Source organism: Diadema setosum, chromosome 10 (genome assembly GCF_964275005.1).
Source record: "Diadema setosum chromosome 10, eeDiaSeto1, whole genome shotgun sequence".
Classification (NCBI taxonomy): domain Eukaryota; kingdom Metazoa; phylum Echinodermata; class Echinoidea; order Diadematoida; family Diadematidae; genus Diadema; species Diadema setosum.
This window is the reverse complement of record NC_092694.1, coordinates 30,914,698-30,930,567: the sequence shown is the minus strand read 5'-3', so window position 1 is coordinate 30,930,567 and position 15,870 is coordinate 30,914,698. Positions and strand designations below refer to the sequence as shown.

Sequence of the window (15,870 nt, the reverse complement as noted above, 5' to 3'; positions counted from 1 at the left end):
AAAACATACACAGCATCTAAAGAGATGAAACAAGATAATCTTCAAATAACAATATGAATATGAAGTCTTTCAGCCTGTATTTCTATTCAATTTAACAATTGTTGGTGATAACTGAAAATATTTACCAGCAGCACTCTGATTGCCATCATGGCTGCAGCGCCTGTTGCCACGGTAGCGTCCATCAGGATGACGTAATCCTTCTTGATATCCTTTGGCAGACGAAGGTAGTGGAGCTACACACAGAATAAAAACAACAACAAAAACAAGAGACCCGCGGGTCTAGCGCTCACCTGAGTATCGCAAGTTCACCTTTCACGCAGTCACTAATCTAAATTATTCACAGCTCTACTAAAATTTGACCAGGCATTCTCAAGAAGAAGATGAAAATGTACAATAAGGGCCCAATTTCTTTTTAAGATTCCTTAATTTGGGGGGATTGGGGGCCCCCTGGGGCCCTCTGGGTGGGGCATGGTGCCCATTTTGATAAATTGAGATTTTGATAAATTGAGGTTTTCAGGAAGAAGATGAAAATGTACAATTCAGGCCCCCATTTGGACCTTCCCAACCCCCCCCCCCCTGCCCCCAAGAGGGGCACCCCTGGATTTGCTATGAACAAACTTGAAACTACAGTCATTAATGTACTCACTCATAGTATTAACTTAGCTCTATCACTTCTGGTTCTAGAGAAGAAGATTTTTACAGATTCCTTAATTTTGGGGGATTTGGGCCCCCCTGGGGGCCCCCTGGGTGGGGCATGGTGCCCATTTTAACAAATTGAGTTCCTAACCCCCTAGGGATGCTACCTGCCAAGTTTGATGAAAATCGGTCTTGGGGTTTTCAAGAAGAAGATGAAAATGTAAAAAGTTTACGCATGACGGACGACGGACGACGCACGACGGACGCCGCACGAAGGGCGATCGCAATAGCTCACTTGAGCCTTTGGCTCAGGTGAGCTAAAAAGGCACACAAAGAAAAAAATGTACGTGTGTAAAGGAAGCTGGTGTCATTGTAGTTGCTTGACATAGTGTATTGATTTCAAATCATATGAGGACAGACAACATCATCAAAGTTTGATTAGTCTGAACGCAAACTTCCTGAAAACTTCTTACAAAATTCTCATGAAACCGCCAACACTGGGGAAAATTTCCTGAACCCTCACAAATCTTCTTGAAGTTTGTGCAGTCTTAACACACCGAGTTTAAACTTTTGTGAAGTTTGTCACTTTACCACTTCCTGTTTGCGGTGCCTACAAAGCTATCACACAGTGTGCTCTTTCTTCTTTGTTGCACATGAGCACCAGTGAACCAAACTTTGAGAACTTATTGAGTACTAACATTCGAGAAGTTTGGCTGCCAGTGTGAACGCAGTGTTCACAAAGTTTTGCCAGTGTGACCACTGCTGAAGTATTGCACGCAAGTGAAACAGGAACTTGATCTACCGGTATATTCCTTCAAAAAGGTCGAACACTCCAACCATCTCAGGACTACACCACAAGATGTCATCGACATTGTGCATGTACAAGTCACCAATAGAACTCACAGGGTTAATCAAACACACACACACAAAAAACCAAAAAACAAAACAAAACAGACACAACTGTTATCATGATTATAGACGAGGTTCCATGACGTCAACGGACACATTGCTTGAGGGTAAAATCAAATCATGTACGTGTATTAAGCTCATAGTTATAGTACGCAATACATGTACCACATACCAGTCAGCCTGGCTGGCCTAATAAAATCACACGAGATGATGGGACTTGGGATACACACTTGACTACACGTATGGAAGCCCCCATACGCAGTTTTGTCCCTCAGCATGGCTTGACGACGTCATTAAAATCTTGTCCATTACTATTACATTACGTCACCTGTATCACAAACATAATGTGCACCATCTTCCTGAGACCAAGCTCACCTCTGGTTCTCCAGTCACTGTATTGGTCTGAATGAGGATCTTCCCCAGCCTGATGTCTTTGCACACCTCGCACAATGCGGGCTCCATGACCTCCCCTGCTCGCAGAATGGACACGCCGCATATCTGAATGTGGAGACACATGAACTGGATCAAACTCTGGGCTGTTCTATTTGTGATCACGGGTTAGTTTGCCTGTCATACCTTTGCATACTCTTAACAGGGTCACAGCAGTCGTATATCATGTTACACATAGGGCAACTAAAGTTTGTTGACATAAACAAGAGTTTCCCTATTGAATTGCCAATTTGATATGCATGATGCAAATATTTTTGTTTTCTCATTCCAAAAAGATTATGAGTCGAACCCTTGAAAGCTTATCATGAGATACATTACAAGAAAGATAACTTTTTTTCTTGCTCAGGTTAGATGAAAATAGTATGTCAACTATTAAAATGTAAATTGTATGCTATATGCAGTAAAGCAAGGATGTGACGATATGACTGGGGTGTTTCAGCAATGCTTGAGCTACTAGTATACCAAGACTATATTCACATGTGATGGAATTCACACAGGTACTTTCCCCATTACATTTTTGTGATCATAAATGTATGACATTAATTTGTTAGTGGGCAATCACCACAAATTTACAATGTGCTTGAATGTCCATGGTAGTTCCATTATTCATGAATTACATGTGCATGATCAAATAATTGCATTCTGCATAACTGAAATAAAGAAGAAAAAGAATAGAGAGATAGATAGACTAGCACTAGTCATTGAAAGATAAAGATATAGTGAGAAATTTTGGGTATGAAGAATATGGCATGGTCGGAATCCAATAAAATATGACTTTGTAACAACTGCAGCAGAAGATCTGGTCAGTCAAGTTTTCAATATCCAAGTTAGCAAAATGAATGAAAAAGAAACAAACATACCCCAATCTATTGATGCAGCGAGTTTCATAAATTTTCACACACATGAAGTGCAACAAAATTGGCACTAATAATCAGTGTGATGCATTCAGGACGAACGGAACAGCATTTCATCTCGTAGAGCTAAGATTTGGCCTACCACGGTATTGTCAGTGTATCAATAAGGAGCTTTAGATTTTGACGCGCGGATGTTTGAGATGACGAGTGCGCTGGACATTCTCCTCTCCCCTGCATCGTGCTGAAAAGTAGCTTTAGATTACGCTGGGACGCAACGTATAAAAAAATAAAATCGAGCCCCCATATGATCAGTGCTGAAGTAGCTCTCTACGTTGCAAACTGTGCAGACGTAAGTAAAAATAGCCCAGTACGCGTAGTGAAAAACTCGGGCGATGCAAGCTGAAAATAGATCGACTTGACGCGCGCTTCTGCACATGCTCAGAACATGTTTTTTCCCTCTGAACGTCCGCGCGTCTAAAATCTAAAGCTCCCTAATAACTACTGGTCTTTGCTTCTTGGAAAAAAAAAAAATGTATGTACCTATTACAGGCGCGATACTATTCAAATGATGCACATGTCTGAATGTGTCAGTAGGAACTAAGTGCAGAAGGTAACTATGGATTTGCTTAACCAACGAGGCACAGACTAGTGGGTCCAGACGGGACTCCGGAGTTACAGTTGTACCAAAGGCACACTACTCCTAATGACACACGAAAAGATATGTGTCAGCTATTTTACAAAAAGGAGGTCATTGCAAATTTTTGCCAGAAATCCATTGTTTATGAAAATTGTATGTCCGATAATTACCGCTGCTTGGCAGATTTACTAGATCATGCATTTCCTTTTCCAGGCTTGCCATAGATGCAACCATGCATCGGTAATTACTGGATGCGTGGCTAGCCTCTCTCACTATCGAAGTGTGCAACACAATATTTACAGCCTATCTGTGATCGTAATGAATTCTATATCAAATGTGCAGCCTGTAAAAATTGACGCATGGCTCTTGGACCACTGAGACTACAGAATTTCCATAACCCGTTCTATAAAGCCAGATGAGTGATAGAGCTGTAGATTTGACCATTTGTAACTCTGTGCCAGTACGACTCCAGTGTCCCTCATTCTTGCACAGGACACACTTCACTGGAAATAAAACAGGAGACCCAGAGGATTTAGCACTCACTCGAGTATTGCAAACTTCACCTTCCATGCATTTTTACAGAGTATACCGGTACCTATTGGCCACAAGGGGACCACCCCTGGATCTGCCACAACAAACTTGAAAGAATGCCCACTCTTAATGTTCTTCCTCAAAGTAGTAGAGTATCTTCAAAAGATGCTGTAATTTGTGGGCTATGGGGTCCCCTGGGGGGCATGGGGCCCATACAGTATGTACATCATTCTACATGTATCACCTTTGCAGTAATATTTGCCTAGTTTGGTGAAAATTTGATCATGCATTTTCAAGAAGATAAAAATGTGGAAACTACAGATAGCTCCTAATTTGGTCCCCATACGGGGCTTTGAGGGGCACATCTGTGGATCTGCCACGAACAATCTTGAAACTACAGGACGTACACCAGCTCTATATACTCATAGCTCTAACTTAGCCCTATCACTTCTGGTTCTAGAGAAGGCAATTTTTAGAGATTCCTTTAAGAACTTTGGGGCCGCCTGGTTTAACTGTACCATATCATCACTGATGAAACACATGCTAATAATCTAGTACTCAGAATTCACAGCCAGCAGACCAATGCCATTCAGTGTCTGCCTGCAGCACCAGGCAAGTCTACTGCCCTCTACAGTTCAGATGCCTATAGACAATAACACTGTGTTCAAATGTGCAATCATTCTGCTTTCTAATCTCTACTATGATGTTAAAGAATAAACACATCTTATTAGATTCTCACACATTGTGAGTGTGGCATGGTATCTGTGAATGAAAAAAAAAAAAAAAAAAACAACCACAACACAGCAAATGAACTGCTCCTCAAAAGAAAATACAGGATAAAAAAAGTTTCACACGTTTTCACAGCAATTTCTGGGTCATAAGATGGTCTCTGCATGCAATGATAATGACTAAAAAATAATAATTCTAACTTAATGCAGTTTCCTGAGGGAAAATCTGTAGTACCTGTATATAACTTTAAAAAATGAAGAAATGTTGACTATAAGAACAGTTGGACAACTGTTACCTGTAGATTTATTACAATTAATAAAACACTGCCTCTGTTTCAACGGACTACAGGTATATACCTCCAAAACACAGTGCTGATGTTAATTTACAGGTATCAATGTCTTGTTTTGTGTTTTTCCTTTAAGTGTCAGAAAATTAAATTGTAATCACTTTTGTCTAAAGCCTTTGCAGTTGATTTTGTAACTTTTGCTGAGCCTCCTTCATCTCAATTCTTAATTTTGTATGAGAATCAAGATGCTTTAATCCTATGTAAAGGTATTATTTACCATATCGTCGCAGGGGTGACAAGACCTTGTATCTCAAATTTTGGTGAAAATGACTTTTTTGCATTAGTGGTCAAATAATCGGTTAAGTGATGTCCTGTCCAAATCCCAGCTGTCTTTCCCCAAAAATGAAGCCACCACGGCATGTCAAAGGAACGGCTATCCCATTCAGTATAGTGCTTTGGCCGCCATGTTTTTTGGCTCTCCTGAACATTTGACATTTTTGAGATACGAGGTCTTGTCGCCCCAGCGACGATATGCAGATGAAACAAAATACTTGTAATCCAAAACAACTTTTTTTTATCCTGGCATTTAGTGTCGACATCAGGTAGATTCTTTTGATATATTGCCAGCAAATTCCAAGTGGCAGATAAATTTTGAGCCCTTCTGAGAACAATGTTTCAGCTTTAACTCTCAGTGGAGAAAAGTGGTCTCATCAAACAGACTGCAGCATTGTTTCTCCCGAGTCAAATCACCTGGACTTCTGAATACAAGCATATATTTTGTGAGCATAAAATTTTTTGGTGAATCAGAAATTGCTTGAGGAAAGAATACAAGGATATATTTTGTAAGCATAATATTTTGAGAATCAGAAATTGCTCGAGGACAAATTTGTGAGTGGTGAAAGAGGCGATACAGAACCTCAGTGATGGGATGAAAAATAGTTACTATGCTTTTTCAAGAAGTTGATTTCCCAACCCACCACTGAGATGATACATTGGCCCGAATTCACGAAGGTGGTACAAATGAAACCACGGTTTAAACCATGGACTAAAACCATGGAGCGCCAAGTGTCACACAGATTATTTCGTTGCGAAATTGGTCATTTCGTCAACAAAATGACAGTTTCGTTTACAAAATTATCATTTCGTGGACGAAATGTTTATTTAGTTACAAAATGTTGTCACTTCGTTACAAAACAATAATTTCATCAACGAAATGACTGACTTCGTAAGGAAATATTCCATGCGACACTTGGCGCTCCATGGTTTTTGTCCATGGTATAAACCATGGTTTCATTTGTACCACCTTTGTGAATTCGGGCCATTGAGTTTGTGCAGCAGGAGGCAACTTTATACTGCACCATTGATTTCACAAAGATGAGACCATCACAATATTAACCCATTGAAGATGTGTCCTGAGTACACTCAGGCAAGTGTCTATGGGAAATGCGGGTTGTAGCAAAATTAGCCTGTCCTCAACTGGTTAATGCCATTTACAGTTAAGTTATAAACAAGTTTTGCATGATATACAAATTGCATGTCACTAAAATAGCACACCAAATCATGGCTTGGTGCATGGATGTCTACGTGCCTGAGTAATTGCAACTCCATCACCGACCAAGAATACATTTACTCGTACTTTGACATTATGTATGTGAATGCTAGCAGGGTGGGGCACATGTTTTGATATGACTTGATATATGTTTACATGAGCAGTCATTTATATATGAATAGTGTAATCATTATGTCACAGTTTATATATATATATGTGTGAATGTTTTTTTTTTTTTTTTTTTCAGATTTGGTTGATAAGTTAATGACTAGGCGAGGACTAAACCATGCTCTGATTACTATGAGATATGCTGAGTGTAATATGCAGACATGGAACATCATGAAAATCGCAGCAAAAATAAGGAAAGTATAACCGAGAAGATATCCAGGCAGAAGTTCATATAATCTCATTGAAAACAACAAGATAATCTCTCTGAGAAGAATATGAAAAATTTTCCTGTGACTATTGTTTCTATGGATAGCGACAAAATATACTTGGTATGGGATAGGCTGGTCTAATACATGTCCTGAGATGCCATTTCTACCAAGGCTATCATGACCTGTGCAGGAATATCTTCTTGAAGCAATCTATTCAGTCCAGGGCTGCCGACACACTCACACATAAAAAAAAAAAAAATAATAAATAAATAAATAAATAAAAAAAAACAAACAGTGAGGTTACTTAAAGTGTAATTGGGGAGATACTTGTGCATTTTGTGCATCTCAAAAGAGAAAAATAATTGCAAATCAGAGAGATTTAAATTTTCTCTGGATATGAAGAGAGAGTTAAAGGAGCTATGCAATGCAAGTATGCATTTTGACTTGGGTTGATTCCTGATACCCTCAACATCACTCATGTGGCCAAATGAATATCTACATGTATACATATGTATGTGCCATAAATCTTATAATATTTTTTTCCTACTATTTTTCTTGAGATTACTTAGATATGCCCACACTAAAAGTAAAAAACAACGACAACAAAAAACCCCAAAACAACCCCCCCCCCAAAAAAAAAACAACAACAACTTTCCAAACCAAGAAACTGCCTGTGACATCATCTGTATGGAATTCATGGTCAGTGGTAAATATCATTCAACTAACCATATAAGGAAAGTGCAGGATAGAAAACAAAAACAATAAATGGTAAACTTTTCAAAGGCTGCTTTAAAAAAAAAAAAAAAGGCTGCTTTTAAAAAAGATTCTGAAAGTCTCGTAATGACAAATGACTACTGACAGATGTGCTACATTATCTAATATTTCTGTCACACCTTTCCCATTGCAATCCATCTATACAGGGAGATACCGCCACATTTTGGGCTCAGTGCTTGAATACAATAGGCACTATAAATGAGAATACAAAGTAATGCAAAGATCTGTAGCCAATTTGCTGTGTGCAAAAAAGATCAACTACGACAAAAATCAACCCCACTGCAACCAATCGATACTAGAATCAGGTGGAAACACTTCTCACTTTGTGAAAGATCAAAATGGATTAGAAATCACATCTCAATCCCATGAAGTGCTCAACAAGCATTATACACTGAACATGCCAAGAAAACCACATCATAAAACCGCGGAAAAAAAAAAAAAAAGAATTAAGCCAACCATGCACTCAAATGCAATCATGGAACTCGTTAGCTCATCTACTTAAATAGCATGGAGTTGCGTGGCAAACGGCAGAGCTGTTCGGAACGAAATGAGTCAGATGAGTCTGGGAGTGAAAGTTATATGTGACACGCCAATCGCCGTGCCTCACGTATCATTCAACTAACCTTATTTTTGCCATTAGGCGACTGGAAATGGAGGAGAGAAGAAAGCATCACTTTTTGTAGAAGCTGCAAATTTTCAAACAATCTTTTCAACAAGACCACATTCATTATTCAGCAAACCATCAGTAATTTGTAAAAATGTTTGTCAAAATGCATCGTATTCCATTTCCCTGTACTTGCAGAGTTATAACTGATTCACATGAAATCAATATTTACTACCTAATTGTGCTCAGGGATTGCAAAGAAATCACAAACATGGAATTGGACCCTTCTTATTATATATATATATATATATATATATTTTATTTATTTTTTTTTTATTTTTTTTTTAATTTTTTTTTTTAATCAACAAGTCATTTCATCCATATTGGTAAGCTAATATGGAAGTCAATCAAAGAGAGCCGTAAACTATCTTCCTTAACGTAACCACGCTCATTTTCTCACTGGCATTCTCAGCACCATATATCATGGCTCTGTGTGATGCTGTTATTAAAGTACAAAGAGGCCTGTTTCATACGGATTTTATTGATTATAACAGTGCTGGTTACTGAGGTGTTCAAAACCAATTGTTGTTTCCTGGCTGCTGGAGTAACTGTGACTTTTGCAAAATTGAATTTATAAATAATCAAAAACCTCTTTTGAAAAAAACAGTCTCGGCTTCCTTTATAGACAGCCCAATCTCCCCTAAGAAGCCAGCAACAAGAGATATGAGCCAATCTTCAATCAGGTGAACTTGATGGAGGCTAAAGAAAGGTGGTGGAGGGGTGTGACTTAACTCCAGCAATCGGTGGACCTATTAAAGGCAAACTTGTGCAAACGGAGTAGAGTACAGGCCCTTTGAGAATGTTGTGAAAGGTCCAACATTCTTGACATGCATATCATTTGAAATTGATTTTACAACTTGGAATTGCTTAGCCAGTGAGACATCAAAGCAGAGAATTTCAAGTTCCCAGTGAACATGCACATGTTTGTGTGTTTGTTTTTCAGTTGTTTATCTGATCCACTGTGCACAATATGTAACTCAACTTTAAAGGAAATCCAAAACGTGCTGTATGATTGCAGGATCTAGCTCTCATACCTTGTTTTGATGAAGTCATGCAGAGAATATCTTTGAAAATATATATTGTATATGAATACCTCAAAACTATCATACAGCTATAAAGTTAGGGGAAATTGTCAAGCCTAGTAATAGATCACTTTTTATTAATCAAGAGATAATTCCTCAAAAGGCTGGTTTACTCTGTTTGATTGTTTGTAAGATTTTTTTTTTTCCCCCCAGACCTATCATGCATGATTACATCTCTCAAAATTTAAAAAAATCTATCATTGACAATTCCATGATTCATTATTTGTAATTTGTTTTACTATATTCATGCAAAAAAGGAAAGAAGTTCAAAAATCATGGAAAACGATGAACACTGGGTATATAGCCCTTTCTACCTTATCAACAGATGGTATAACACTTCAAAAGGTCACTAACTCCACTTTACTCGTCAATCACTGCAGATTTCTTTGAAAGGAGATGTCCCTGTGCAATGATTAAAGCAGTCCTTCCTTGAACCCCTACACCTTGGCATTTGAGGGGGACGATGCGATTTTTATGCCTGGGTGGGCCCCTCAACCTTGCCTGACAGTTGAGCTTTGGAAAGGATTTAATCAGTATCCATAAAATCCGTAGCCTGGTCAGCTGCCTCTTGTGCATGGGCAAGGCAAGCTTTCATGAAAATCACAGAGACCAATTCATCTACTCGTACTAAAACATTGTGATTTGAACATTTGCCTCTGTACCTAACAAGAGAGAGGGTGTAAAACTGTTTCTATCATCATAAAATGTGGGGGAAATGTGAAAACATAGAAATGGTGCAAAAAACAAACATGAATATTGTACGACTAGACATCTCATGTTCATCACTGGGACTGTAAATTGTAATGACTATACTGTCTCTATATTAGTGTATCACTTTTGTCTTGATTTTGGTTTGACCAGACTGCAGATCTACCTTCTCCTCTTCCTCATCCTGACCTTAAGGTCACCTCATCACTCACCCTGCCCTTGAAGCGCTTTCCCTTGTAGATGGTGTTCTGAGGAGTCTCCACTTCACAGTCCTATAGGATGGAGAGAAACCCAGCAAAAGGGGGATGAAAAATACATCTATTGCTTATTCACCTACCTTGAAGCATTTTGTATACTTTTCTTCATCACTTGATTATTCAACCATCAACATTTCAAATGTGACTGAAGTCTCTCTGATATAGAGGAAGTGTGCATATTCATAATGATCTGAAGAGAAAGAGAGTCAAGGAAGAATTGGTAGTGGTTAATCAATTTTTTCAGGCTTTTGGAGGTGTACATGTTCTTGATTTTCTGGAGAAAAAAAAAGGAAGTCAAAGACTAAAAGATAATGGTTGATCAAATTTTCAGGGCAGTTAAAATTACTTCTGACGCAACCCTAAATTCAATTGTGCAGTACAGTACTTTACTCGCCCTGGTTTGGAAACCAAAGTAGAAAAGTTCAACTGCAGAAAAATGTCCAAAGTGCTCCTACAACACTTGACTACTAAAGCTATGATGTGACCACTAAGTTTTAATTGCACAATGTTACAACAATACTAGTGCTAACTAGAGGGTGTCCAATAATTTATCGTCGCTGGGGTGACAAGATCTTGTATCTGAAATTTTGGTGAAAATGACTTTTTCAGATTAATGGTCAAATAATGGGTTAAGTGATGTCCCGACCAAATCCCAAGCACACGTCTTAGTCCAAAAATGAAGCCACCACGGCATGTCAAAGGAAAGGCTATTCCATTCCCTATAGTGCTTTGGCCGCCATGTTTTTTGGCTCTCCTGAACATTTACACATTTTGTAGACACGAGGTCTTGTCGCCCCAGCAACGTTATGCTAATTCTTACTGCCATTTTCACTGGTGTGAATGAGGTAATAATCCACATCATGTTAAACGAGACCCTATGCATTTTATTTGCACCAAAATCATATTGAGGTGGCAAGATATTTGTATTCTTCCCCCGTGAAATACCTCAAAGGGTAGGAGTGACAGGGCGTGTTCGATGAGAATCCTGGTCAGTCTCTGAGAGTAGAAGATGAACTCGTCGCGGCCTGTCTCTTGATTCCTGCGGGAAAGCATGCAACAAAATCAATGATTGCCTACCAGAATATTTCATCACTTGCATAATGCGTCGCTACAACATACAAACTAAACTTATTGTACATCTATGCCTATACACAATCAATATGGCTCATATAAAATACAAGCTTAGGTGTATATGAACACAGGAGTGCTTTTATTCATGCTTTCTGAAACATGACATGATTGATCGTGGGTTAAAATGAATCAAATGCATATTAAATATCCACATGAAGAGCAAGAATAAAATCAGGGCTGTTTAGAGACATAAAAACTTCAGGATGTAGTGTCAAGCATCTTTAACTGAAAGGTGTCTAGCAATGAATTCCTTGTAGGCTGTAGCATCTCTTCAGTTTAATTTTTTCCTCAATGCATGGTGGCAACTTCAAACATACAGATTATTTTTTGGTGAAGACTGGTGTAAGAAAGTAAATATCATAAACCCAGGAATATTTGTAAGAACTGCTGAACACTGAGAACGGACAGATATAAATGAAACCGTTTCAATCACCAGCTAAAGGTGTGGTGAGCCCCTGAAGGTCCGCCGTCTTAATGGCAGAGACAAAAAAACAAACAAACAAACAAACAAACAAATAATAACACACAATCCATAAATTATTGCCAGTAATATTGTATTAACCACTCATCATCTAATGAGCGCCTAGGGCCCTTGAACCTGGACAGTCTAAAAGCTGGGATTGAATCACATCACATACTAATTCCCTCCAGAACTGTAAAACATGATATTTTCGCGGCATGAAATTTTCGCGAATGGGAGCCGACGACTTACAGTATATTCGCAGCATGAAATTTTTGTGAATTGCCTCTAACATTCAATGCATATAGTGTAGACACAATCTTTAGCGTGCATTCTAATTTTGTGAAACTCAGCTCTCACAAAATTCGCAAAATCAAAATGCACGTGAACATTCCTCGTTTTACCATTTGTTAGCTATCTTTACCTGATGAATGTGTGGAGCCCCTGAACCTGCACAGTGTTGCTGACTTGATGCAGGGTACTGGGCAATGGTTGGTTAATGTGGGCATGAGGAAGCTCAGACCTGGAATGTAAATAATTTCAGTCAAACTCCATTACAAAGGAAATTAAAGCCAAACGAGACAAGAAGTGTACGAGCAGTAACTCTCCCAATTCTTCTAATACAAACCTACACTTGTACATTTCAACTGACTTGATATTACATTCATGGTTTTGCATTTTCTAATAAAGTGAGTGTCCTAATGAATGGGCATGCAATACAAATATTGAAAGAATAAGTTAGTATAAAGTCTTTTTCAAAAGGAATCGCCACACTGATCTAACTGTCATGCTGACTTGACGCCTCTTCTCATGTTTTTGCCATTCCTTCGATGTCAAGAGGACATGATTTTATACACACACAGAGGAATTCAGTAGCCTACTAATAATGTCACTGCACCTCTAACAATATTTCCTCTTCTTCGTTTGATACTGCAAGTGAAGCTTCTCACTAAAGGGGTGTTAAAGCTTCATGAAAAAACTTATCTGTAATCTTTCATTTTTTTCCACAAAAAAGTAAAATAAAAAAGAGAATAGACAACGATCATGCAAAAGTCCAAAGGAATGTGCAAGGAAATATACAGGATAATAGTAATAATAACAGATAACAGCTAAATGTATATAGCACTTTATACAGGCATTTCTAAGTACATCAATATGGAACTCAAACTTTGAATTAAGATAGATAATATGATTGCAAATCAAAAAGTTGAATCAAAATGAAGAATATCATTGCAAACATTGTGATAATTACATAACATAGGAAAAATGAAGACTTGTGACTTACTGAAGAAGTGAGTTGTGAGCAAAAGTCTACACTTTGAGCATTTTTAACATAAAAGGGGATTTTGCTCCACAGAAATGGAGAAATGACAGAAATTGCCAATCACCATTACAGGTACAAGACAGTACATTACTAGGGACATCACACCAATCACAACTACTAATTTAAGACAAGGCACAATCAACAATAGCTACATTTCTCAACCTCTACCAATAGTGAAAAGAATGAATGAATGAATCCAGGAAAGGAATGTGATGTAACACTCCTGCATGCTGTGGGGGAACTTTTGGTACCATGACGTTCCCAAACTCACCTGAATTTGAACCCCCGCTGCAAAGTTTGAGAAAGAGAGAGAATTACAACAGCTCAATTACTATTCTAATATCAGGCTTTGACAACACAAGAGGGCACGTAGAATCCTAGAAACCTGAACATGGGCACTAAGAACCTCACAAATATGCACAGACAATGAAATTATCATCGTTTTATTGTTTCTTTTTATTTCTAATTCGCAACAGGCTAAAATTTTAGTTTATAACCAGCCTGCAATCATGTGAAAACACAGGTAAGCAGGGATATTGTTTACTAAAAGCACTTCAACCTACTCTTTGATGAGAATGTTATATCAGGAGAATAGCTGAGCAAACCTAAAAGAAAAGATGCCTTGGAACACATTTCAATTTTATGCTATAGAATTCCTAAATTATACAAGTAATAAGAAGTATAATTAGAATTCTATTAGTAATAATGAAGTATAAGTCGAAGAGGTTAGCATTTCCCAGGTGTTTAAGGCAGTGAAGTCACATAATGAAATTCAAAGTAGGTAAAAATTCCAGGCAGTCCCAGTTGGCTATAAATACCCGTGTCAGTGAGCAGTAAGCATCTTTTCAAAGAGAATATGGCTTTAAATAGACAGACCAGCAACACCATGCAGTATTGGGTGCAATGCAGACAATTAGCTCACTGGTCCTTCTCATCATACAGACAAGCAATAAATAAAGCACAATCATTGCTGTTCCAAAGGCACAGATCATTCTTATACGTATGGACATCTCAAGTCAAGCAATCAAGCAGAACATCAGCATACAGTATAAGGGCCCACCAGTTTTGACTTCTGTACAGTGTTGTAAAGGGAGGGTTCAGAACTGAAGAGTATCGATCAAATGAGATGCTGGGTGGGAACCTCTTCGACTTATACTTCATTATTACTAATAGAATTCTAATTATACTTCTTATTACTTGTATAATTTAGGAATTCTATTACGTAATACTCGTATAAGTCTTCAGAGGTTAGCATGTTCAAAGTTCCGTACAGAAGTCAGTCTAGTGGCATGAGTGAGGGCAAGAGGACAAGAAGGATGATGGACAGTTTTCACAACAAGGTTGAAACTTTGGTCATGACTCCTCATGCATAGAGAATGTCTATCGATGGTGACACACATTGTCGCAAACAAGAGAAGAACTCAAGCAAAGTTTGCTTGAGAACCTACTAGTATTTGCTAAGGTGCAAGGCATAGGTTTTGAGTATGATATCATTTTGATACCTTGCGTGCTTTAACTGGAGCAGGATTAAGCATGATAGCGCACAGACAAATTAATCAAATACAATGGACCTCTTGTACCGATTTTCCAATCAAGACATAATCCTAATCATGTTCCTTAATATTCATGTACATTTGAAGGAAGAATTAGACATTAACCAGTTCATACTCGGCATAGTACTATTGCAGCAATAATTAGAGGCAAGTCCATTGCATTTTGGGTTGATATTAGAGTTTAAATTCATCAGTTTGGTGGACCGAATCTCCTAAACGAGTGGCCGAATAATGTGTCGCCATTTTCCAATGCACAACGTAACGTGATTTATGGTCTTGTGTCTTATCTGACTCGTATTATGACATTGTTCTTAACTGAGATACTAATATACAGGTATACACATACTATCACAATTTACATGTATCTTTCTAACTCAGCAGAACTGAGAATTGTTCAACTAATGTGGAATCAATTGTTAGAAGGTAGAAGGTTCAAAATGTACCAGCGTTCGTCCGGTCAGTTGTGGACAAGATTTCATTATGACCTTTATACTTCATGTGCGAAAGTTTAGAAGTTGCGGCGCTTCTGTAGCTGTGAGCTGAGAATGTGATACCACTTCCATATTAGCATCCGTGGATGTCTTACCAGACCAGAGTCTGGGATGAACGCGGGATGACTGTGCTCCCAAATCCTTATGTATATGAACACGAGGTACGTCCTGTGGTACCCTTTCATACTGATCTCGAAGACAGAACAAACTCGGTACATGTTCCCATAGCAACAATACATTCATACCTAATTGTATGCAGCAGTCAGTACAGTGTACAGGGATGTATACGTACAGCTATTGACAGTATATTAGTTATATTTTAAGTGTTTATACAAGCAGCTGCGAGGGACTGGCTTTCAGCCTCCGCTCCAAGATGCTTGTCGTCACCGATTTGTTGGGATGTTTCGGAGAAATTATGAGTTTGCTTTCTGAACTTGCTCGTTGGAGATGTTCTGTGCATTTAATATA

At 38.3% G+C, this 15,870-nt stretch overlaps 1 protein-coding gene across 1 annotated transcript in view; it reads right to left on the bottom strand.

Annotated features, from left to right (window-relative positions):
• Positions 1-15,870, bottom strand: part of LOC140234056 (uridine-cytidine kinase-like 1) — a 36,480-nt gene that overhangs the window by 7,229 nt on the left and 13,381 nt on the right. The window contains exons 9-15 of the mRNA XM_072314137.1: positions 13,630-13,646; positions 12,459-12,557; positions 11,389-11,482; positions 10,399-10,458; positions 8,356-8,376; positions 1,921-2,043; positions 126-233 (exon numbers count right to left, since the gene is read on the bottom strand). Coding sequence (XP_072170238.1) covers positions 126-233; positions 1,921-2,043; positions 8,356-8,376; positions 10,399-10,458; positions 11,389-11,482; positions 12,459-12,557; positions 13,630-13,646 — 522 coding nt within the window. The remainder of the gene's footprint in view (positions 1-125; positions 234-1,920; positions 2,044-8,355; positions 8,377-10,398; positions 10,459-11,388; positions 11,483-12,458; positions 12,558-13,629; positions 13,647-15,870) is intronic.